Source organism: Ptiloglossa arizonensis, chromosome 8 (genome assembly GCF_051014685.1).
Source record: "Ptiloglossa arizonensis isolate GNS036 chromosome 8, iyPtiAriz1_principal, whole genome shotgun sequence".
Classification (NCBI taxonomy): Eukaryota; Metazoa; Arthropoda; class Insecta; order Hymenoptera; family Colletidae; genus Ptiloglossa; species Ptiloglossa arizonensis.
Genome location: NC_135055.1, coordinates 19,498,244 through 19,522,245, shown reverse-complemented (window position 1 = coordinate 19,522,245; position 24,002 = coordinate 19,498,244). Strand labels below are relative to the sequence as shown.

The 24,002-nt window shown below is 43.6% G+C and overlaps 1 protein-coding gene across 3 annotated transcripts in view; it reads right to left on the bottom strand.

Annotated features, from left to right (window-relative positions):
- Positions 1 to 10,402: 10,402 nt before the first annotated feature.
- Positions 10,403 to 24,002, bottom strand: part of Trim9 (E3 ubiquitin-protein ligase Trim9) — a 64,889-nt gene continuing 51,289 nt past the window's right edge. For all 3 annotated transcript variants that reach the window (XM_076318578.1, XM_076318580.1, XM_076318579.1), the window contains 4 exons: positions 20,387 to 20,559; positions 14,889 to 15,027; positions 13,694 to 13,924; positions 10,403 to 12,035 (listed from right to left, as the gene is read on the bottom strand). In XM_076318578.1, coding sequence (XP_076174693.1) covers positions 11,707 to 12,035; positions 13,694 to 13,924; positions 14,889 to 15,027; positions 20,387 to 20,559 — 872 coding nt within the window. In that variant the 3' untranslated portion in view covers positions 10,403 to 11,706. The remainder of the gene's footprint in view (positions 12,036 to 13,693; positions 13,925 to 14,888; positions 15,028 to 20,386; positions 20,560 to 24,002) is intronic.

The window sequence follows — 24,002 nt, the reverse complement described above, 5'->3', positions numbered from 1 at the left end:
CGCGGTTTACCTCTGTCGAGAGCCAGCGATTTACGCGAGACTCCTCGAATCGCCGACAGCGTTCACGAGGAGATCCCTGGGATCGATCGATCGATCGATCGATGTACGGCTCCGTCGTCGATTCTGGACAATCGGTGTTGTCGGTATGCGGGGGGACCGAGCTGCCTTCTGTTTCGTCTGCCGCGATTTCGGAATGTACAGGGTGACTCGTGGAACACGGGCTAAGGATACGGAGTGCTTTACGATGTACATCGAGTACACAGAGTGCCCTACGGAGCGTATTGAGTGTACAGAGTGTCTTGTAGAATTTATCGAGTACACAGAGTGCCCTACGGAACGTACCGAGTGTACGGAGTGTTTCGTGGAACTTATCGAGTACACAGAGTGTTCTACGGAACGTACCGAGTGTACAGAGTGTCTTGTAGAATTTATCGAGTACACAGAGTGCCCTACGGAGCCTACTGAGTATACAGAGTGTCTCGTAAAACGTATCGAGTACACAGGATGCAATAGGAAAAGTACCAAGTGTACAGAGTGCCTCACGGAGCACAGTAAGGATACGAAGTGCTTTACGATGTACATCGAGTACATAGGGTGCTCTAGGAAAAGTACCAAGTGTACAGAGTGTCTCGTAGAATGTATCGAGTACATAGGATGCAATAGGAAAAGTACCAAGTGTACATAGTGCCTCACGGAGCACAGTAAGGATACGGAGTGCTTTTCGATGTACATCGAGTACACAGAGTGGCCTATGGAATCTACCGAGTACACAGAGTGTCTCGTAGAACGTATCGAGTACATAGGATGCCCTACGAAAAGTACCAAGTATACAAAGTACCTCACTGAATACATCAAGCGTACACGATGCTCCTCGGAATACAACAAGTACGAAGAATAGTCTCCAGAATACATTAGCTATACAAGCTGCCCCGTAGAATGTATTAAACATACAGAACGCTGTACAGAAGTCAATCCCGTATATTCGACTCGTGGACCAACAGCAACTGGACTCCAATTTCTCCAAACGCTTCCCTACCGGTGTCTCGCTCATCGTTAACCGATCTCGATCTTCGAACACCGCTACGAAACTCTGTCCACGTTACCGAATATCCCACCAACAATTCTCACGATCGTTTGCCTTCGTTTGAACGCGACCCGCGTCATCGTTCTCGAGTCACGAGCCTCTCCCGAAGCGACTCGAAACAAACACCTCGGTCGTCCGTTTCGTAACGCGATATTTAAACGGGTACGGGATACTCACGGAAACCCGGCCACCCCGTAGCTATCTTTCACGGAACTGAATCGTTCCCGTTGCCTCGGTTTGCCGCGCATACTTCTCCATGGATCTCTCTCGATCGCGAAAACGTCCAATTTGGTCCCATCTCGGGCGACACCCAGCGATCTTCCGTTCTCGTTTCGCGCGTTGGTCACCCCGGTTTTGCTTCCAGCCGGGTCTTCCAACTCGTAGCGAGGGACTCGCGGAAGGGGAACGAGAGGAGGAGGGGAGGGGCGTCGACGCGTTGGAAGAACGTCGAGACGTTTCGTTACGAAACCGCCGCTTCGATTTCTAAAGGCGAGCCCGAAGACAGGCTTTGCTTCCTCTCGGTCTCGGTTTTGCGGTGAAAGACGAAACTCCGCGGTGAGTCTACCGTTGCGCCACTTTCCAGGCTTCTAGGTTGCTCGGCGGGAGGTAACTCGAGGCCTCTCGCCCCATCGTCGACGATGCTCTCTCGTTCCGCGGAGCAAAACTATTCTTTCGCCCGCTCTATTCGAAACCCGGCGTTTTCAGCACGTCGTCTCGTTTCAGCCTCGAGGATTCGTCGAGGATCGAAGACCGACTGCTGTACACCGAGCCCCCCTCTACCGATCGCGTACCCCGCGAATGCCAATCTCGAGGTATTATCCCCCACCGAGGGGGGACCGAAGCCGCGTCCTAGTCGCTTCCATGTTCGTCTTGCAGTCGGTTCGAAGCGACACGCTCGAGTTCTCCGGGTACTAGGAAATTCGAGGCTCTCGATTCGACCACTCGAGAAAAGCCCAAACCCCGTTTACGCGCGTCTAGATTCCATCTTCCGCTCCGGAACGCTGGAAAAGAATTTTTCGATATTACACTCGGAAGATATCGGTTATAGACTCTTCGAAATGCACGCGTTTGTTCGTTTAACGGGGGATGGAAGGTTTCTTATATCGAGGTACGAGCGACGAAAATTGTGGTAAGGGTAGGTGATTCTAAATGAATAAATAGGAAGAGAGGTAAAAGTAGGAATATTGTCGCCGAATCTACGAACAGAGCAATCGAGACAGAACTCGTCTCTCGATAGTTCAATATCTAAGAGTATCGAGAGAATGTCGATGATAAGACGTCTCCGCGCATGCGTCGAAGAGCAAGGTAGTCGTTTGGAGCACCCGCGCCGAAGATAACGCGAAACTCCCTGTAAACAAAGATCGATCGGGATACGAATATTTTTCACGGTTTTTAAGTACACCGCGAGTCCTTGAAACCGTCGTTCACTTATCGCGTGTAGATTACGAGGAAACGTATATTTCTTTCGACGAAGATAAACGGCAGATCGATGAAACTCAAGCCCCGCGGCCTACATACGCGTCCCGTGTATTTATATAATATGTTCCATCGGTTTGTCCACGTTCCACGGTACCGCAAATTTTTCTATTCCGTCCGCGGTAAACCGAGACACGACAAGTTCAGGTGCGCCTACTACTTTCGCGACGCTTTTGTTAACCGCGGCGCGTCACGATGCGGCCGCAACCCTGCGCGAACGATCGTACTTGAAAACGCTTTGAAATAATATTTGCGTACGCTGCCCGCCGTGGGGAATCGAAACAATCGATGCCAGGAGTAGCCATAATACCGCCACCGTTCGTCTTGTTAATATCGGGGTGGTGTCACGCGAACCAACGAATCGAAATCCGATCCACCGAAACCGTCGTCGAATCACCCAATCGGTGCCATTGTTTTTCGAACGAGCCTCGACGCGCGATACTTTCCCATCCTCGTGGACAACGACCGTGTCCTTCCAACCACCATCGTTCGTGCAATTATCGAAACTTTTCGAAAAATTCTACGCCACGATTCCAAACACTGGATTCCGGTTCACGAATCGTAAAGAATTTTTCATTTCGAACGTTCCCAGCCGGGTGTCTGTACTCCGGCGGAGAACAGGGTTAGGGGAATAACTTCGCTATTTTGCAATATTTTCCCTCGGGAAAAATTGGAAAATGAAGCTCACGGTTACGTTCACGCTATCCGAAAAGATGGAAATTTTTCGTCCGGTGTATTTACTGGAAAAAAATTCTCAAAGTTCGGCCGTGTTTGGACACCTACGGGTAGTTTCTTAAGCGACGGGTGACCCTCGGAGGCAAACTTCTCGACGCGTCACACTAGGTTCTCCGCGTGGGGTATAATAGACGGTGGATGGATTGGATACGCGTCAGCTGGTTAAAACACCGCCTAACGTTGGCCAGAGGTATCAAGCGAAAGCCATCAGACTGATGAGTATCGGTCCTGCGGCGGAAAGGGGGCTTAGGAAAGTATTTCGCGTCGTTTTTTCTTTCGCCTTTACGCGCGTCCAGTTCGGTAAACATCAAAACGAGACCGTCGACGGTGGTTCTTTCGCCAGGAACGAAGAACGAAACGCTCGACAATGTCGCGAAACCTCGACGACCGTTCGAGATTAGACGGGACGCAAATTTCCTGCTTTTCTCTCTCTCTCTCTATCTCCATCTCTCTCCAGAGCCTCGAATTTCCACGCTGCAGTCGCGTTAATTGGCATGCACATCGACCGGTCGCAGACTGAACCATTTCCGCTCTCCCTCTCGGCGCGGAGCAAATTCATTCCGTGGCAAACAATAATGCCGAATTCCGGGAGGGATGGAAACGTTACGGAAGGTATGGCTGGCAACTGGTCGGTGTTGTTCCACATCCGCAACGATGGGCCCAATTTCATAAATCGGCGAACCTGTTCAGCGATCGTCGCGCCACGGTGTAACCTTTCCCTCGTGTCGCGATCACGGGCAATTTTTACCCGTTTTCAAGTGACACTTTTTCGCGTTTGCCAACCGATCGGTCGATCTCCCTCGTTTATGCGTTCCATCGTCGCTCGTCGTGTTTACAATAAACCGGGGTCAACCGTAACATTGACCAACGTTGCACGAAACTCGATTTTTAAAAAGATATTTCTTACCGGCTGAAAAGTCCGGAGTGCTCTTCGATTTTCACGCGAACCTGGTTCTTGTATACGGGTACACTCGTTTCGTTGGAAATTTGTATCCACCGTTCTGCGTTAAACGGCACGGTACTTACAATCGGACTCCATCGAGAGACTTTTCGGTAAATTGGACGAAGTTACGTCACGATACGAACGGTAACTTGCATTTGTTTGTTGCACTCGGTAATATCGGCGAAGATCTTCTATCGTGGAAGAGAACAAATAACGGTAATACGTACAAATTCGTGTAGAATTATAATTTTCGTTCGTAATTGTACCCGTGCACGATGCATCGTATCGGTGAGACACTGATTCTCTTTTTCAGATTACTCCTTGGTAATCTCCTCGCTCGCGAGTGTCGTAAAATTCGAGACAAGTTCTTGCATCGTGGTTTACGAAAAGTGTGTGGCTCCTAGTCGAACGTAGCTCGTTCGATTGGCAAAGTGTTAAGTAACGGAATCATCCCCCTACCGTTTATGTTTATCCAGTGTCGACGACCCATCGATTCGATCGATTGGTGGCTGCGGGCGAGAATCGATCCACGTAGGTTTCGATTCGGGATAAGAATCGCTACCTACCCCGCTTTCGAGCGATTTATCACCCGAAAGCGACTCGAAATCAAGCATATCGGGTCTTGATTCTTCCTACAATCAAAAGTACCTTTTCTTAATCCCTCTAGAATTTATAATTATTACAATAGTTCCTTTAAATCTTCCACAAATGCAATTACACTTTCCCCAATGTTCTTACAATCGAACTGACTCGTAATTTTAAATCAAGCGTATCGGGTCTCGATTCTTCCTACAATCAAAAGTACCTTTCCTTAATCTAGAATTTATAATTATAACAATAGTTCACCTAAGTTTTCCACAAATGCAATTATACTTTCCTCAATATTCTTAAAATCGAAGTCGTAATTTTAAATCAAGTGTATCGAGTCTCGATTCTTCCTACAATCAAAAGTACCTTTCCTTAATCTCGCTAGAATTCACAATTATAACAATAATTCCTTTCAATCTTCCACAAATACAATTATACTTTCCCAAATATTCTTACAATCGAACCCACTCGTAATTATTCACGTTTCCTTTCCACGTGTATCATCTCGGTCACAAAGATACGATCGATTATTTCGCACTCGTTCTCGAGGAACGCGCAATTGTAATAACGCGCGTGGACACCTGGTCTTGAATGCGGGGTATCGTAAAAAGTCACGGAGCAACGTCTCGTATCGAGGGGGGCCGGTGATCGTTGCGGCAACGATCGTAAAATCGGGCGGTCAATTAGCAGAAATAATGGAGAGCGAGGCGGAGATTATGAAGCGGTGATCGCGTGCCCGAGTTGTAGTTTCATAAAGCAACGCGGCGTGCGACGCGGCAATAAATCAGGCTAGGCGAGCGCTTCGGCGCTTCGTACACTCCGTTGCAATAACCGTTCCGAGTAACGATCCGTGCCCGGTATGATCGTTACGAAATAAACGAAATAAACGAGAGAAATCTCTGTACACGCGAGAAAAAAAGGCCACCGTTACGAAAAGCTCCGCGTCGCGAATTCGGATCGTTTAGCACGCGTCGCCTTTTCTTCTCGAGGCTCGACCAGCTTAACGGCCCGTGACGACCGCGTTGTTTATCGGCTAATACGTTTAACGGCTGTAGAATACCGGTGCACCCGACTTTTACGAGTACCGTTGCTGCAAGGCTATTGTTCGTTGTTGGGATTCAAGCGAGCATGTTTCACGCGACGCAGCATCTACGATCGCGTAAGGCTTTTCTATTACCTAAACGAGAGTGGATCGAAAAAATTAACGCTCGTACGTATGTGTGTGTGTGCGTGTGAGTGTGGGTGGATGGGTGCTTGTACTTTTACGGGGCGATATTGAAAATTGAGCACTCGACGTGCGATAGAGGTTGTTCGCTGGTCGAATATTTAACTCTTTAGACTCAAGAGGAGATCTTCGAGTCCACTTAATTCAGTGTACTATTTTCGATAAAACTTCGAGGTTTGCAATTCAAATTGGAATTGAAATGTTACGTTCTTGTGGAGTGTGAACGCATGTATGCGAAGTGTATAAAAATGTTCCATTTCAGATTAATTTTACTACTTAGAGAATTCTCTCGAGGCGTCGGTTTCTAGTAGCAAAGAAGTCTCGAGTGCAAAGGGTTAAGTTCTTCTTCCACTTACGTGAACGATGGGACTGTGGTCGAGGGAAATAGCGAGTAATATTGTTGTTGTTGTGTGTCGAACCTTTAGATCATTAGAACAATACGATTGTCGAGAAAGAATCACTAATAATGCCGTTTCTCCCACCTAGACGTCTCGATCGAAAAATGATCACTCGACGGTCGTGTTTGCAAATTTTAGGCTCTTAAATAAAATACCGTTAAACGTTAAATAACGAACACGTTGAAAGAAACTCGCGAATAAAGCCGTTCTCGTACTTAAATCCCTCGATCGAAACAATCGAGAGGATCACAGCTCGTGGGTTTCACGTTCGTACAACCATCGAGCCGATCATTTTTTCGATCGCGTCCTCTAGGTGGGAGAGCGACCTAAATTCTCGCGAGGCATTCACCGATCGCGTAACTAATTAAGCGCGACAGACGAAAGAAAACAAAGTCCCGTTTCGTCGCGAGAACACGGTACAATATTAACATCGCGATCATTCTCGTCCGCGATCCTGTTTGAACAATCTCAACGATTCGAGATCCATCCATGGATATATCGATCTCCGATTTCGCGGTGCTTCGATTCTAAAATAGATCGCTTGTTCCAAAGAAAGCAAACGTTTCGATATTCGTTACATCGAACCTCGATATAGTCTTATTCGTTCCCCTTCGTTCAGTTACCGAACCAACGATGGCTATTTTTCTACGGGAGGATCATTTTCACTCCTGTCGGTGCATTAATCATCGTGCTCGAACGTTTATTAATCGTTTCGCAAATTGCGCCGGAGAGACGAAAGCATTGGATAAAAATATACCGCGACAGCTGTCGCGCGTTTCCAGCAATGAAAAAGGAATTTGTCATTGTCGGTTCCGTTCGACGTTCGCGTTTCGTTTTCCATCTAGTTCGGACGCACGGTTTCTCTCGCGTATCGACTGGCGAGAAACGAACGAAACGCGGAACGTTGGACACGTATCCACTTCGATTTGCAATTTTTACTTAATCCACCGTGAACATCGATTTTTTTTTTTCAAAGACTCTCACGGTCCTCCGCTTCTCCTCGCCGGTACAATTTCGAGCGCGGTATCTCGACACCCAACCCCGACGCTTGTTCACCGCTGCTGGAAACGACGAGGGGTTCCAAAATCGGATTCCATTTGACTCGATTACTGGCCCCTTTCGCAGCGTTTGAAAGAATGCACGGTAATCGGAGCGGAACCGTGATTTTATCGACTATGCATGCCCCTGGCGCGGTGGGTGCTAGCACCCGCCGTTACTTGTCCAATTTTTACTCGTACGTTCGATCGTAATTCGTGTACTCCAAAATATAAAGTGTGTTTCCGACCGGGTAGCTTTGTCGCTTCAAGCGATACGCGAGTATGTCGCTTACCGTAGTTCTAACACTTGAAAGTTGAAAGTTGTAAGGTTCGAAGAGATAGACGGTATGGTAAAAATGGTCTGTTTTTAGAACAGAAGCAAAGAGGAGATCGATACTAGTTGAATCAAGTATTTGAACTTTATTCCTGGTATTCGAATATTCGAGTATTTAGTATTTATAGTATAAAAGAGTACTCAAGTATTACAGGTTTATTCCTAGTATTAGAATATTCAAGTATTCAAGGTTCATTTCAAACATTCGAATACTTTGGTATTCGAAGCTCATTCCTAACATTCTAATACTTGGGTATTTGAAACTCATTCCTAACTATTCGAGTACTTGAGTATTCGAAACTCGTTCATAACATTCTAATACTTGGGTATTCGAAGCTCGTTCCTAACGTTCGAATACTTGGGTATTCGAAGCTCATTCTTAACGTTCTAATACTTGGGTATTCAAAGCTCGTTCCTAACGTTCTAACACTTGGGTATTCGGAACTCATTCCTAACATTCGAATTCTTGAGTATTCAAAGCTCATTTCTAACATTCAAATACCAGAGTATTCGAAGCTCATTCCTATCGTTCTAATACTTGGCTATTTGGAACTCATTCCTAGCATTCGAATTTTTGGGTATTCAAAGCTCATTTCTAACGTTCTAATACTTGGGTATTCGGAACTCATTCCTAGGATTCGAATTCTTGGGTATTCAAAGCTCATTTCTAACATTCAAATACCAGAGTATTCGAAACTCATTCCTAACATTCTAATACTGGGTATTCGAAACTCATTCCTAACGTTCTAATACTTGGATATTCGAAGCTCATTCCTAACATTCTAATACTTGAATATCCGAAGCTCATTTCTAACATTCGAATACCAGAGTATTCGAAACTCATTCCTAGCATTCGAATACTCGCAAAACATTCTAACGTCAAATTGTTGGAATACTTTCGGTCCTAGTAGATACACGCGGAGCGCAAAGGGGCGCAAGAGCAACATGGGCCGCGCGAAGAGTACGAGAAACGGAGCGAGACAGTACGAGGGGAGTTGCTCCAATTACGATGCTTACGATTGGAAGAGGGAGTTTCAACGATGGGTGAATGACGAACCACCGTAGTTTCTACCCTTAGCCCGAGGCTGTTTCCGGTTTCGCTATGGCAGACTACGAGACACGCATTGATCTTCTCGGTATCATCGAACCGTACCGTCCGTTCGACAAATTCGAAAACTTTCACTCGCGTTCGATCATTTTATCCTCCATCGAGGGAGACTTACGAGCAACGCAACGCTAACGAACAATTCAAGATTTCCTTCGAATCGAAACGTTTCTCGCAACGAATATCCACGATGCGTCTACGAAGTTTCAAGAACCAGTTGATAAAAAAAAAAAATAAACTCTCGTGAAAGTAACTTCATTCCTCCTTGGTTCGCCAGCCAGTCTCCTTCCAGATCTATGCACCGAGTGGCACGTTCGTAAAGCTCTCGAATTCCTTCGTGGAAATCGGATGCCGGAATACTATTAAGCTCGTGCATTACATCGATCCGAGTGTCTTCCACGGAATTGAAACGACGCCCCTTCCAGCGAGATTTCAACTCGGGAAAGAAAAAATAGACCGTAGACGAACAAGAGGGACGATTGAGAATTGTAACAGGTTTCCTACTGAGAAATTTCTCAATCTTTAACTGCACATGGTTGAAGAACCGTATTTTTCGTTCATATGTATGATACTAGATACCAGGTGTTTCTCACCTGTCGTTACATTTCTATAGTATATTTCTGTCAACTTTGTTGTAACGAGTGAAACTTTCTTTCGAATTTTATTCGCAACTTTCGTAAAAAAAACTTTCAAGTTCGATAACTTGATAAGTTTGGTAACACTAATCGGTAACAAAAATAGATGTTAGACGGTTTGTCATAGCCCCTAAAGAAATTTCGTAAATCGTGTAAGATATACCGAAAACGAAGTGATCGAGATACCCGTGAGTAATAATCGTTGAAATGAATTTTTCATTCTCGACGAATCGAGATTTTACTTACCGGAATATCCTATTGTTTTCGGCATCGGAGAACACAATGTCCCAGTTTCGCTACACGATCGAACGAGCTCTAGCCGGAGCACGGTCGGAAGGGAAGAAAAGCCGGGAGAGAAGGTTGGAGGTGGAGGTGGAGGCACGACACTTGAAAAAAAGAAGAAAAAAAAAAAAGAAAAAAAGAAGAATAAGTATCGTCGACGTCTGAAAGGGAAGAAAACGGCTCGCCGGTGGTAACAAAGAGCGGGGAAATCGAAGAATCTGAAAGAAAATAAACGTGAGCTAGAAATGGGAAAGAATCGGGATGTAAGTCGAGTTAATTGCATGAAAACGACAACCCTCCGTTGGGCCAGCGACATCTTTGTTCGTTGAGACAATATTCGTCGTTTCCACGATGCATCTCTCCGTGGACGAGTTACAGCGGCGGCCGACATCTGAAAAAGGAGCAGAGACAAAAGAAGGAACGATGGAAACGAGCGGTGGAACTCGAGGACGAGCGGAAAGATTTTTAAAAAGAGAACGAACAAAAAAAAAACAAAAAGGAAGGATAACCGGATACCTGGAAAACGGACTCCCTGGACCGACGACGATAGACCAACGATCCCTGGTTTTTGGTGCGTTTTATTGATCGGATATAGTTGTAAATACAATTGGCAAATTCATCGTCGGCAGTACAATCGAAGGTAATTATGTACAAATATGTACAACGCTGACGTTGATCCTCCTCGTCGCTGGGAGGAGCGTTATCACGAGGGTGCGCGCTGCAACATCTACCTTAAACGAGCATCAATCTCCGTTTCGTGTTCGGACGATTCGTATCGTCGTACGAAAAACGATAAAAAAAAGTGAAGAGAAGGAAAACAGAAATGGGATGTGGGATAGAGTCGCGGATACACACGAGTCGAAATGGAACATGGGGGCCTGGAGAACGAAGAAAATGGCAAAAATGGAGAACCTGGCTGTGGACGATCCAATCTGGGGTGAGGGTCGGGGACTAGAAAACGTTTACTCGATTCGTTATTTTACACTAAAGCTTCGCGAGTCCTTGCGGTGCGTACGTGTGCTTGCTTGCTTGCTAGCTTGCCTCTTCCTCCTTCGAAAATGCGTCTTATTAAATATATTCGTTAGAGCCTTAACTTACGCCTATGCAATTACACTTATACGTGTCGATATGGATAAGAAGTACGATCGTCGGCGCGATCGTTAGACGGAGAACACTTCGTTTAAACGTTTAGTTAACTGTTCCAAAATAAACGGCAGTCTTCCATTCGGTAAATCTCGCTACTGGCAGTGATCTCTCTACAAACGAACGAAAGAAAATACCGCGAACGATACCGTTCGTCGGAAAGCTCGTTGCTGTCTCCGAGTAGAACTCACGTTCTCCAAGATGATTATTCTCCGTTTGAACGCTGATTAATCATAATTAGCGTCTTCCTTGTTTCGTAGCTGCATCCTGCACCTGGAACCGCTTGCTGCGTCCCCTGATTCGTCGATAATCTATACCGACGTATTCCTCGTTCCTCGAAAAGAACTCCTACCTCCTGTTTCTCGATCCTTTCTACGAGAACCCTCGAATTTCTACGATTCGACGAACAAAAAGGAAAAAAAAAAGAAAAAAACAATATATACGCGTACGTATACGTCTCTCGAGACCAGCCTCCACGTGGAACCGAGTTCTCGCGACTTTTATTAAGTCGACGACTTTGGATCTCGATCTGACAGACACCTCCTTTGGAAAAGAACCGATCAACGATCCGAGACTACGTCGATGATCAGTTGGTCTCGCTCAGGCTCTCCTCGACGATCTTCTCGAGCGGCCCGTCGAATTCCCTGGGCCTCTCGTAGCCCACGTTACCCGTAGAACCGACTTCCTGGAACAGGCCCTTCTTCAGGACGTTTAGGTACCCCTAGCTCTGAATCATGTCGCTGATGTACTCTTCGTGCAACGCCAACAGATGACGCGGCACGTCCAGGGCCGTGTGAAGTGTGACGGTCACGCCGCGGTTAAGGCTCACGGCTGGATAAAATACACCGTAGAGATCGCGGAACGCGATCCCGCCCTGCGGTTGGTCGTTGACGAAGAAACGGAGGGTGTGCGTGGTGTCCAGGTCCAAGAGGACACCCACCGTCGAACCCTGTTGCACGCCGCCTTCGGTCCGTTGCGCGTGTCCGCCACCGTGCATGAACCAGGAACGTTGTCGGTCTATGTACATGCTCCAACCCTTGTCGTCCTTGCCTGCGGGATTAACGAAATCGTTCGAAATACGTGCCACGGTGTCGTTACGGTCTCGAAACGTTCGCGAAACTCGACGAATGGGAACCGGTCCGATCGTTCGCTAGTAATTCGTGACTGGGGGATTTATCGGGGGAGTTAATGGTAGTGGAGAAAAATATCAGTGGGTACTGTTGCTGGTGTGTGATACTTATAGTGTGGAAGTGTGTGATATTTGGTATGTGGAAGTATATTGAAGTGTGTATAAAATGATACTTGGTGTATGGAAGTATATTGAAGTGTATATAAAATGATACTTGGTATGTGGAAGTATATTGAAGCGTATATGAAATGATACTTGGTATATTGAAGTGTATATAAAATGATACTTGGCATATTGAAGTGTATGTAAAATGATACTTGGTATATGGAAGTATATTGAAGTGTATATAAAATGATACTTGGCATGTGGAAGTATATTGAAGTGTATGTAAAATGATACTTGGTATATGGACGTATATGATACTTGGCAAATGGAAGTATATGATACTTAGTAAATATAAATATATGATACTTGGTATATGATACTTGCTAAATGGAAGTATATGATGCTTGCTCGATGGAAGTATATGATACTTGGTGAATAGAAGTATATAATACTTGGCATGTGGAAGTATATGATAGTTAGTATACAGTGATACGTATAGTAATATTACTGGGTAATATAGTATGTGATACTAGTATACAGAAGTAAAGTAAGAAACGTTACTAGTATGTAATACTAGGGTGTGCAAAAGTATAAACTAACATTGGTACGTATTGTGACGAGATAAATTTTATTTTCCTCGGGGTGAAGAAATACACTTTTCGTGTATTTTTCTTGAAACTTTTCGCGCCAAAATTTGGTCCCCTTTAAGAAAGTGGGTTCCGTAAACTCGAGCCAAGTATTTTGTCAAGGTTTCGAGGCCAGAAATTTCCTTTCATCCGGAGAAGTGCCTTTCGTAAACTTTAAAGACTATTACGTGAAATAAAAGCACACCTCGATCTGAACTTAATCGCGAGAAACCGAAGAGAGATATTTTGACGATAAAGTTCCAGCCGTGGAAATTTCCTTTCGTACGAGTGCCTTTCGCAAAACTTCGTAAACCGCCACGAGAGAAACAAGAACAACCGAATTCGGTATTTATCGAAGAAAAACTCAAGAGAAATATTCCCTCCGCAAAGTTTCGAGCTTGGAAATATTCTTTCTTTCCAAAGTGGTGCTCCCCTCTCGCGAAGTTTGCAAACCACCGCCACGAGAAATAAGAACAATTAACTCGTAACCAATCGAAAAGAATTCTTGTATAAATCTCCGACCACAGAGATGTCCCTCCCATCGGTAAAATGGCTGTCGCATCGTAAAAATTGAAAACTAGTAACGAAGACAACTCGAGTAAACCTCAAGGGTCTATTTCTGTCTATTTTCTTTCGTTAAAAAAGTTCCTTTCGTAGTGCGGGTAAACTTGTAGCAGAAAATCCTGGAAAACAATTAACCGAAGAAAGCGCAGAGGAAACATTTCGTTTATTCTTTCGTTAAAATGTCCCTTTTTTTTTTTTTTTGTTTGCAGAGCGGGTAAACCGGTACGGGAAAATTCCTGGAAGATAAAATAAAGAGTTAACGATCCATCGACTTATTTACTCACCGAGCATTTGATCCCGCGACACGTCGGCTCTGGCGATGCCAAAGGCTGGATCCGTATCGCTGTGATAACGATCGATCGTCAATTCCCAGTAGTGGACGCCTCGCGAAAATCCGACGCTCGAGAGGACGACCCGGTGCTCGTAGCCCTCGCAGGATGCGCTCATAGCGTCCTCGGAAATTGATACCTCCTGTGGTATACCCGACGCCCCGGTCGCCCAGGAAAACCACGCCACTGTCACGCAGAACGATAGTCCGCGATAAATAATCCGCGAATCGATACGAGTCGATACGCGACAGGAGCATTGTTCTCGACTGACGAGCGACGGAATCGAGTGGGCAGTCTCGACGCGATAACCGACCAGCGTTTCGGAATATTGAAAACTGCCATCGCGTCTGGCTTTCGAATCGTTTAAATGCCCGTTCTGCGGAGAACGGCGATCTTAATACGCCGATTCGAGGTTTAAATTTAAATAAACCTTCCGCGATAATCAATCAACCCCCTTGATAACCACCCGAAGCGTTCGAGGACCGATTCTCGATCGTCACTCAATTCGATCTAGATTTAATCGCGTCTCGAATTAAGAAATCAACGATATTAAGGAACAGAAGAGTGTAATTACGATACAATTCTACCGTGATTACGATACAATTCTACAGTTTATTTTTCATTCCGATATTTCGTCCAGATGGTCTCTCTCGTGAAGAATTGAACATCCAGAGTTTTCGAAGTTGATAATTTTGTAATATATAGTATTATTCACCGATAGAGTTTTAGTTTAGATTGAAGATAATTGTACGGAAGAAACAAAGGAAAAGTTACAACGATCTGGAGGAATTTTATTCAATTTTGTCAAAGTGACGAAAGAGATCGATCAACGACGTACTATCCAACCACAATGTGGATAGTATCTACGTACCAAAGATTCTAATCTCGCGCCACGATCCGACAAATCGAAACAGCTGACGAGCGACCTGGTTTCCGGTGCGTCGATATTTTCGTACGTTGTAATCCGCCCGACGAGGAAAAACGCATTAACTCGTGCCGTCAGTTTCGGTCGTTCATCTTCCACTCGATACCGACGCGACGCGTCGATTTTCCATTTGAACTTCTCGACCCGGGGGGAAATGTGGGAAAGAGTGGGCTGATGGGATAGAAAGAGAGAAAGAGAGAGAGAGAGAGAGACTCCAAGACTCACCCTCCGCAGTCTGGAGACCGATGAGCTCCGAATACTCGCCCTCCCCGGCGCTATTAAACGCCCTCACCCTGGCGTTGTACAGAGAGTTGAAGTGCAATCCGTCCACGGTGCAGATCGTTTCTCGGCCACAGTACACTTCCTGGTTAAACAGACCGGAGGAAATTTACATTTCGGGCAAGGATACGAGGCTTCTATTATTCCCTACATCTAAGTACGAAGCAGTGTCGAGCAGAGCGCGGCATAAATTTCTAAGATCTACGCAAATACCAAGTTTCTAGCCAGCGGGTAACTTCGCGGTGTTTCAAATTTAAAAATAGGGAACACTGGGGAAGGATCTAATCTGTTTTTTTTTTTTTTTTTCAATTAATTTCTGTTTGGGGTATGTAGATAATTAGATAATTTTAGAGATATTTTGGGGTTAATTTTGAGCAGAGTACAGTACAAATTTTTAAGATCAATGCAAATACCAAGTTTCTAGCCAGTTGGTAACTTCGTGATGTTTGAAATTTAAAAATAGGGAACACTGGGGGAGGATCTAATCTGTTTTCTTTTCAATTAATTTCTGTTTGGGGTATGAAAATAATTAGATAATTTTAGAAATGTTTTGGGGTTAATTTTGAGCATTAGATATTTTTTGGTTAACGTTGAGAAGAGTACAGTATAAATTTTTAAGATCTACGCAAATAGGAAGCTTTTAGCGTTCGAGAACCTTTCAAGTATTCCAATTTTAAAAATAGTTTCACTAGGGAAGGATCTGACCTGTTTTCTTTCCAATTAATTTCTGTCTGGGGTACGTAGATAATTAAATAATTTTATAAATATTTTGGGGTTAATTTTGAGCATTAGATAATTTCAAAAATTTTTTTGTTAACGTTGAGAAGAGTACAGCATAAAATTGTAAGATCTATGCAAATACAAAGCTTTTAGCGTTCGAGAACACGGTATTCCAATTTTAAAAATAGTTCCACTAGAAATGGATCTAACTTGTCCTCCTTCCAATTAATTTTTGCTTGGGCTACGTAGATAATTAAATAACTTTAGAAATATTTTTTGGTTAACTTTGGGCAGAGTAAATATGAAGTTTCTAACGTTCGAGTGCAATATTTCAATAGTAAAAATAGATCCACACAAAAAGGGTAAAATCTACCCTCCCCCTTCGACTTTAACGATTATTTTTACACTATAACAAAGTATCTGTTCCTATTTGGAGTAGGTACAACATTAGATCTGAACACTCGATAACTTTACAAATACGAACAATTGAAATTAAACCCACCTTGGATTATATCGACGTCTATGCTAACCCGTAGCGCAAAAATTGCTACCCAACGTAACGTTACATCGCCACGTGAATTTAATTATTCGTATCTTAACAATTATCGAGCGTCTACGCTTACTTTCGTGCACCCTGTAACGAGATTAGCGTCTTTCGTCGCCCCACAAAGGCACGTTAAAATCAAAAGGGGACAAATTGGATCCTCCCCTTTTAACGAATATACACGCGCATGATAAAAAGCGTAAGAAGGACAAAAACACGACGAGGTATCTGTTTATTAAACAAACTCAAGACGCGACGAGACCGACGTATCGGATGTTCAAGCTCGTTAACTTTCACCTGCCGCCTAAACACTTTAGGTGAAATCCAATTTTCCACCGTCTCGCGAAACTTTGCGTCTCGTGATCCAATTATTCGCATTGCTACCTCCGTCGATAATTAGGCGAATAATTTCGGAGCTCTTCCTCGTTTCTCTACGATATCTATCAACATTACCTTGTTATCCGTTAACGGTACTTTGTCAAGATCGACGACGAACGTTACACCTTTTCTACGATATTTCGTGTTATTCGCAAATGCTACGGGAAATTCTATTTCGTATACGAAACCTTACGATCGAATTTCTCGACGAAAAACGATCTCCGTTCGTGGAGAATCTCCGTGTCTTGTCATCCGTTGTAGATACGGTTCAAAGGACACCGTTCGCACGTTTCGAGAGACGCGTCCCGCTCGACGCCTTTAATATTCAAATCGAGCTCGTTTCTCGCCACGTCGAGCTTTCGTTTTCCACGTTGATATTTTCCTAGCGTAGCGCCGAACACGGGATTCGGACAGTCGCTCGATTAATGAAAACGTAGAGCAGCAGCAGCAGCAGCAGCAGCAGCTTTCTCGTTGGTGGAATCGTCGAGCTGAATTCACCGCGGATGAAATTTCCCCGGCGATATTTTATTATTCTTCGAGGCGTCTCGGCGTACCCGGTTCGTCGATTCTTCAAATTGCCTGGCAAACAATCGCGTTTCGCGCTCACCGCGGGGTGGATGTTTCGAATCGTAGCCCGTTGCCCGTTGAGAATAAATTTAGAGATAAAAACAGAGATAGGTCTCGGTTCCGTGTATTAAATCAGAATTATCGCGGGGTCCACGGTTATACATCCCCCAAGCTTTACGAACGACAAGTTGATTGCATTTTAAACGACAGACCGGTTTCCTGTAAACTTTGCCCGGTACCGTAATCGGTATTCATATTCGATCCTGTAGAACGAACTGTAAAATTTACGACGTTGACGAGGCAAGATCCCCGCTCACCTGGCGCACCACTTCTCTCTCCGTCTCTGAACCGTTCTTAATTAAATCCGAAAGTATAATCACGCGATAATACACGACAGCGTTAACGTCGACGCGGATCGACTCTCTTTAGCGTCTCGAGGATTCTACGAGGATTAATCGAGTTTAATTAAAACACTGGTGTATTCTTTTTTAACGCCGACTATTACTTCAACGTAGGAGTTGACGGTTCAATTTCTACGGATTGAGTCGCTCGAGATCAAATTTTGGACGAAATACGGGTAACGTTGTTCTCGTAGGTGTCGAGAATCTTTAAAGAAAATCAGGATACAAAGTAAGTATATGTATAATATAATAACGAGCGATTAGACAGTGTACAATCGCGTGTCAATTTTCTTAACGACTTTCGAAAGAAAATTGGCGCCCCGAAGAGATACTCGGTTAAATAGCACACCGAGAGGAGAATCGAGGTACAAGTATTCGTATGAATACGAGCGATTGGCCAGCGTGGCTCCAATTACGTACAAATTTTCTTAACGAGTTTCGGAGGGAAACTTCAAAAATTCGAAACATTTTTCCCGTACTCGAGTGACATCGATGTGCAACGAAAAATCCACCGAGTGTTCCAAAGTCGAGGTTAAAAAGTTACTAAATTCCAAAAGAACACCGCTATTAAAATACAAAGTTAACTGATTTTGTAAAGAACAAAGGGATACCTATGTAAAAAAAAAAAGAAAAGTATAATTCCGTTTAAAGAAAGAAACAGATAAAATTCTTGAAATTTTCAGAAACGGGAATCTTCTGCACATTCGTAGTAGACGAACAAACCAGAGTCACGTATCGTCGAACAAGGTTCAATTTCGTCGAATTGAATTTCCTTCTATTTTGTGTGTCGTTGGCGAACTGGTTCCAGTCGTGAGAACCACTCTCTACCGTCTCGTGGTTCGATCTATGGAAAGATGGCAAAGTCGAACGGTACGATCCGGATCCGTTGGTTGCAGCTCCTCCTCCGTCGCGTGCTCCTTATTTCTGTAACTTCGCTAACGAACTTCCTTCGGTTGGTTTTTGTACGGGGCGTCGAGGGACGGAAGTTCCCGAAGCCCCGACTCGCAAGATACGTCTCGCGGGACGCTACTTCGGTAAAATTAGTTTCCACGACACTCTACCCGACCCGAATTAACCCCAGCGCCTACTTTCCCGCGAAGACAGCTGGCTGCCAAGAAGAACGGACGATTTATCCCGCGCCAAGGACGTAAAATGCTCTGGCTCGGGCTTTCTCGAAACGCTAACCGCGGCCCGACAGTGTTTTGTCACGTGGATCTGGTGGTGCTCACGGCGAGCATAATCCCGTTGAATTTTCACGACAATTTCCACCAACGGGAAGGATCACTTCCGCTCGCGTTGGAACGTCACGGGAAATATACATCGCGCCTTTTGCTCTTCCTGTTATCTTTGAATCGTCTCGCAGGGACAATTCTCTTCTCCGTTACGTGTCATCACGAGTTGTCTTTTATACACGTGTTAGCTTCAAGTACGGTGGGTAACTTCGATGCATCGATAACTCTAGTAATATTTTTCTTTATGTAAAACATCAATTTTCGAGCAAAAGATGCAACTCGGTGATTTTCTCGATATCATTTACGAACGCATCAAATGTTATATTGACTTCGATAATAATAATATGTAATATTTCTTTTTATCTAAAACATCTATTTTCGAACGATTTTTTAAAAAGGTGCAACTCGGTGATTTTCTCCATATCATTTACAGACGTATTAAACGTTATGATTTCAATACATCGATAACTCTAATCGTATTTTTCTTTATGTAAAACATCAATTTTCGAGCGACTTTAAAAGGTGCAACTCGGTGATTTTCTCGATATAATTTACAGAAGTATTAAATATTATATTAATTTCAATACATCGATAACTCTCGTAATATTTTTCTTTATCTAAAACACCAATTTTCGAGCAACTTTTTAAAAAGGTGCAACTCGGTGATTTTCTCCATATCATTTACAGACGTATTAAACATTATGATTTCAATACATCGATAAGTCTAGTAATATTTTTCTTTATCTAGAATATCAATTTTGGAGCGACTTTTAAAAAGGTGCAACTCGGTGATTTTCTCGATATCATTTACAGACGTATTAACCCTTTACGGTCGTATGTCTGCTCTCAGCTACCACAGCAAGGAACCATACTAATCTTATACTTTATTCAACTATGTATTAGTTCACACTTTCTCCGAACGAACCTAAATGTCTAAAGAATCTGTTCACGAACCAATACGGTGCTTCTATTAGAGATAACGGAATCCAGTAAAAAGGAAAAGCTTAATGGCAAAACTGCAAAAGTAAAGATTGTTCTGTATGTTCAAACGGAAAGATTAAGAATGGAAAACACCAAACTAATTCTTTTTTGCTATACACGTAATCGAAAAGGACATACAGGAGTTTATGTTGGAGACTGTTTAGAAAGACACCACACGATGTAAAACTATAAAATACAATTTTTACATAAAAACGTTAAATTAAAACACATTGTTGTACGAACACGTATCTAAAGTTCACAAAAGAATTAATAAATCTTGTTTATCGTCCGTAATCCTAAACGTTATATATCACTGTTTCTTCAAATGAAATTAATTCCAATCACTAGAACATCCATGTCCAAATTTAATACGACCACAAATGGTTAAACGTTCCATTTGTATGGAATTTAATTTCAAAAATTGTTCAAAATGTAGAAAATTAATCCGAATCGTTACCAAAGCGTTCACTCTTCAGATTGCGATACAATCGAGCCTGGTGGTGTCAATTCTGTTACCAGAAAGTGAATATTGCTACTACAGTGCTACTATGTCTATTGCTATTTTAGCACCGTGTTACCGTATCGCGAGAGAAAAGTACGATAAAGAATGTTCCAGCTCACCCTAAACTCTCCGCCGCATCCGTCGTCCAGTTCCAAAAGATAACCCTCGATGGCAGGACCTCTCTGACCGGCACATCCTACGATCCCGTGTCCAGGAGGTGGCTGCCATGCGACCGTCACGCTGTTGTTCTCCGCGCTGCATTCCTCGGGTATCAGTAACGGTGCCCCGGGCGCTAAAAACGTTCGCTTTTAGACGGTTAAATGAAAATGGAAACGACGAGGCGGACAGGATATATCGAGTTACGCGACTTCTATAGAAAATTCATAACCGTGGTATAACGACCTTAAGCGATATGAGGATACAAATTGAAGAGAACGAACGAAAAAGGAACTTAACTGGACGAAAACAGGGATCAACCGGTAATGTTGAAAAAAGTGTAGTAAAGGTGATAATGCGTAAAGCGTTAATTTTTGATCTATCGAACTGGTTTGTGGAATATTTATTTCGGTACAAATTGGTACCAAAGGTGCAGAAATTGTCCATCTTTGGAATAACGACCTTAAGCGATATGAGGATACAAATTGAAGAGAACGAACAGACAAGGAGTAATTTAACTGGACAAAAACAGGGATTAACCGGTAATGTTGAAAAAGTGTAGTAAAGGTGATAATGCGCAAAGTGTGACGTAATTTTTGATCCATCGAACTGGTTCGTGGAATATTTATTTCGGTACACAAATTGTCCATCTTTGGAATAACGACCTTAAGCAATATGAGGATACAAATTGAAGAGAACGAATAAAAAAGGAACTTAACTGGACAAAAACAGGGATCAATTGGTATTGTTAAAAAAGTATAATAAAGGTGATAATGCGCAAAGTGTGACGTAATTTTTGATCCTTCCAAATGGTTCGTGGAATATTTATTTCGGTACAAATTGGTACCAAAGGTGCAGAAATTGTCCATCTTTGGAATAACGACCTTAAGCGATATGAGGATACAAATTGAAGAGAACGAACAGACAAGGAGTAATTTAACTGGACAAAAACAGGGATTAACCGGTAATGTTAAAAAAGTATAGAAAGGTGTTAACACGCAAAGTGTTAATTTTTGATCCATCGAACAGGTTCATGGAATATTTATTTCAGTACCGCCGTGCAAAAATTGTCCACTTTGGCAATTTGATCACTCGCTACCGAATTCGTTCCAATTCTTCCGGTTCTCGTGACCTCGGTCTTCGAGTCGGTTACGGTTCCGCGAAACGATCGTAAATTTGATTCTCCTTCCTCCAACCTTTCCGAAAAGCGTCGATAGAATCGAGCGTCGCGACGTCGAGAAATTCGAAGAGATCAAGACGGTCCTCCCGTGGAACAAACGGTTCGAATCGTTCGAAACCAGAAGAAGGTGTGCTCGATCGAAGAAAGAGAACTACTCGAACTATTTACAGATATGGCCGTCGTGGAGGTGTTCCATCGCTGAAAAACTTTTCTTCCCGGGTGTCTCGCGGAAATAAACTTTCGTACACGGTTCCACCATTGGTGGATACGTTCCATCCGGAGATTTCGTCGTACGAACGAAAGTGGCGGAAAAATTCCTCGCGATCTACGCTCGAGCTACGTTTCCTCTGGGAGAACGACTGCAGCTACGAAACGGTGGTCCGAGTGCGCAATATCTAACGTTATCGAGATCACAGGCGTTAAACGAAAACCAACGTTTCGTTCCCCGGTCCTTTGCCCTTTTCTCACGTGTTCCGCAAATACCTTCAACTCCAACCGTTTCCACCACTGCCACCGACTGATACATTCCGCTCGCTTTTCCCTTCCATTTTCCACCGAACGTGTTAATCGTTTCGTCGTTTCCACCTGGAAAAATAGCCACCGGCGAAAACGTCGCGCGAAATGGACGCGTCGATTTACGCGACGAAAGCTACGCGCGCCGAGGAGTTGAAAAATTACAACGGAGCTACCGAACGTTTCTCTTCTTTCGCTACGACACCGGTAATAAACCAATCGACCGGTAATAAATTGGTACCCAATTTTATTCCAGCATTTATTTTGATTTTTTGGACACTCTGAAGTATATATTTTAATTTTACCAGGATTCGGCTTAATCTCCCATATTATTTGAAAGAGGAGAAAAAGAAACTTTTGGGAATTTAGGAATAGTGTACGCAATACTTGGAATTTTGGATTCTTAGGATTTATTGTATGGGCTCATTATATTATTTACAGTAAGCGATAATAATTTTCACGCGATTCGTTGTACGTAATCGCGATACATTCGCGTATATAAACTTTCGTGCGTTACAGCCTTGCCTACGTTTACGAGTTTCTTTTCGAAACTCGAAATGTCAAAATACAAGGTGAAATTCTATTTTGCGTTGATGTAAAGTTCAGATTGTAATATGTAGTTTATTATAATATGCAGGGGGAACGTGTGCTTCTGGTATGCGTTTTTACGATAATATAGTATAATTGAGCCGAGATAGCGATTGACTCGCCGTTTAACGAGCCGTTTTTGTTCATTGAATATCGGCCAATAACTCGTTGCGAGCTCCAGTCCCGTATAATACGCACAAGGGTCAAATTTATGACAAATGACGATTGGAGCTCTTCCACAAATATTTTTGTTGGAAAGTTCAGATTATAATGTGTGGTTTATTATAATATGCAGGGATCTCGTGTATCCAGGAGTATAGTTTCTGTACATATGAGAATACAAGCAGAAACAAGTATATAGTGATATGACTTGATGTGAACGACGACAATGTCGTGTGGTCTCTCTGACTCTGGACTTGGAACTCGGAACAAAACGGCCAAATCGTTGACCGGATGATGGACGACCCTTAAAAGTCCTTAAGACAATCCTTAAAACTGACATCGACATCTGGCACCCTTAAGATCCTTGTTGCATTCATTCCAACATGCATGAATATCGTTCTCCAAAATGGAGAGTGTACAATTTAATAAAATGTCCGTACGCTCTAAAAAAATCGTGTTTCATTTTCACGAAAAAAAAAGAAAATGATTTTCCGAAAAACCCATTGGAAACGAAGATCCTATTGTACAATATTCTAATTCTTGTTCGTTTCGGAAGACTCGGTGCTCGATAACTCGGTTCAGATGATACGCGAACGTTTCGGGAAATATTCAGGTATCGATTCGCGTTGAAAAAAATATCGAGAAGAGTCGTCTCGTTTCTCGCTCGGTTGGACTCACCGTCGAGCGAATACGGCGCGAGTTTCGAACACAAAAGAGAAATCTACGCGGAGAATCGGACCCGAAAGCTTCGACTTCCACGATGGATGGATTTATTAGCGATTTTACGAGAACGATAAAATCGAACGGGTTTTCGCGCGGCTAGTCGAGAGTACCGTCAACAACGCTACCACGATTATTCGCGTTTTATGGCAGTCGAACGGATATCTCTGTCATCTGGGTTTACAACGATTCCGGAGCGTACGACAAAGTTCATTTTATCGGTTACGGTTTCGAAACCGTACAGACCGTGGCTTGTACACGTAACGACATCGTAAAACATAAAAATGTGTGTTTCGTGTTCCCAGCGTTGGCTCGCGCCTCTGTGGACCATCAGTGGATAATTCGATGTCTCGTTACGAGGGAATACAACCGTTACAGTTGCAATTTCTTTAATTCGATGCACGCGCGGACAGAAC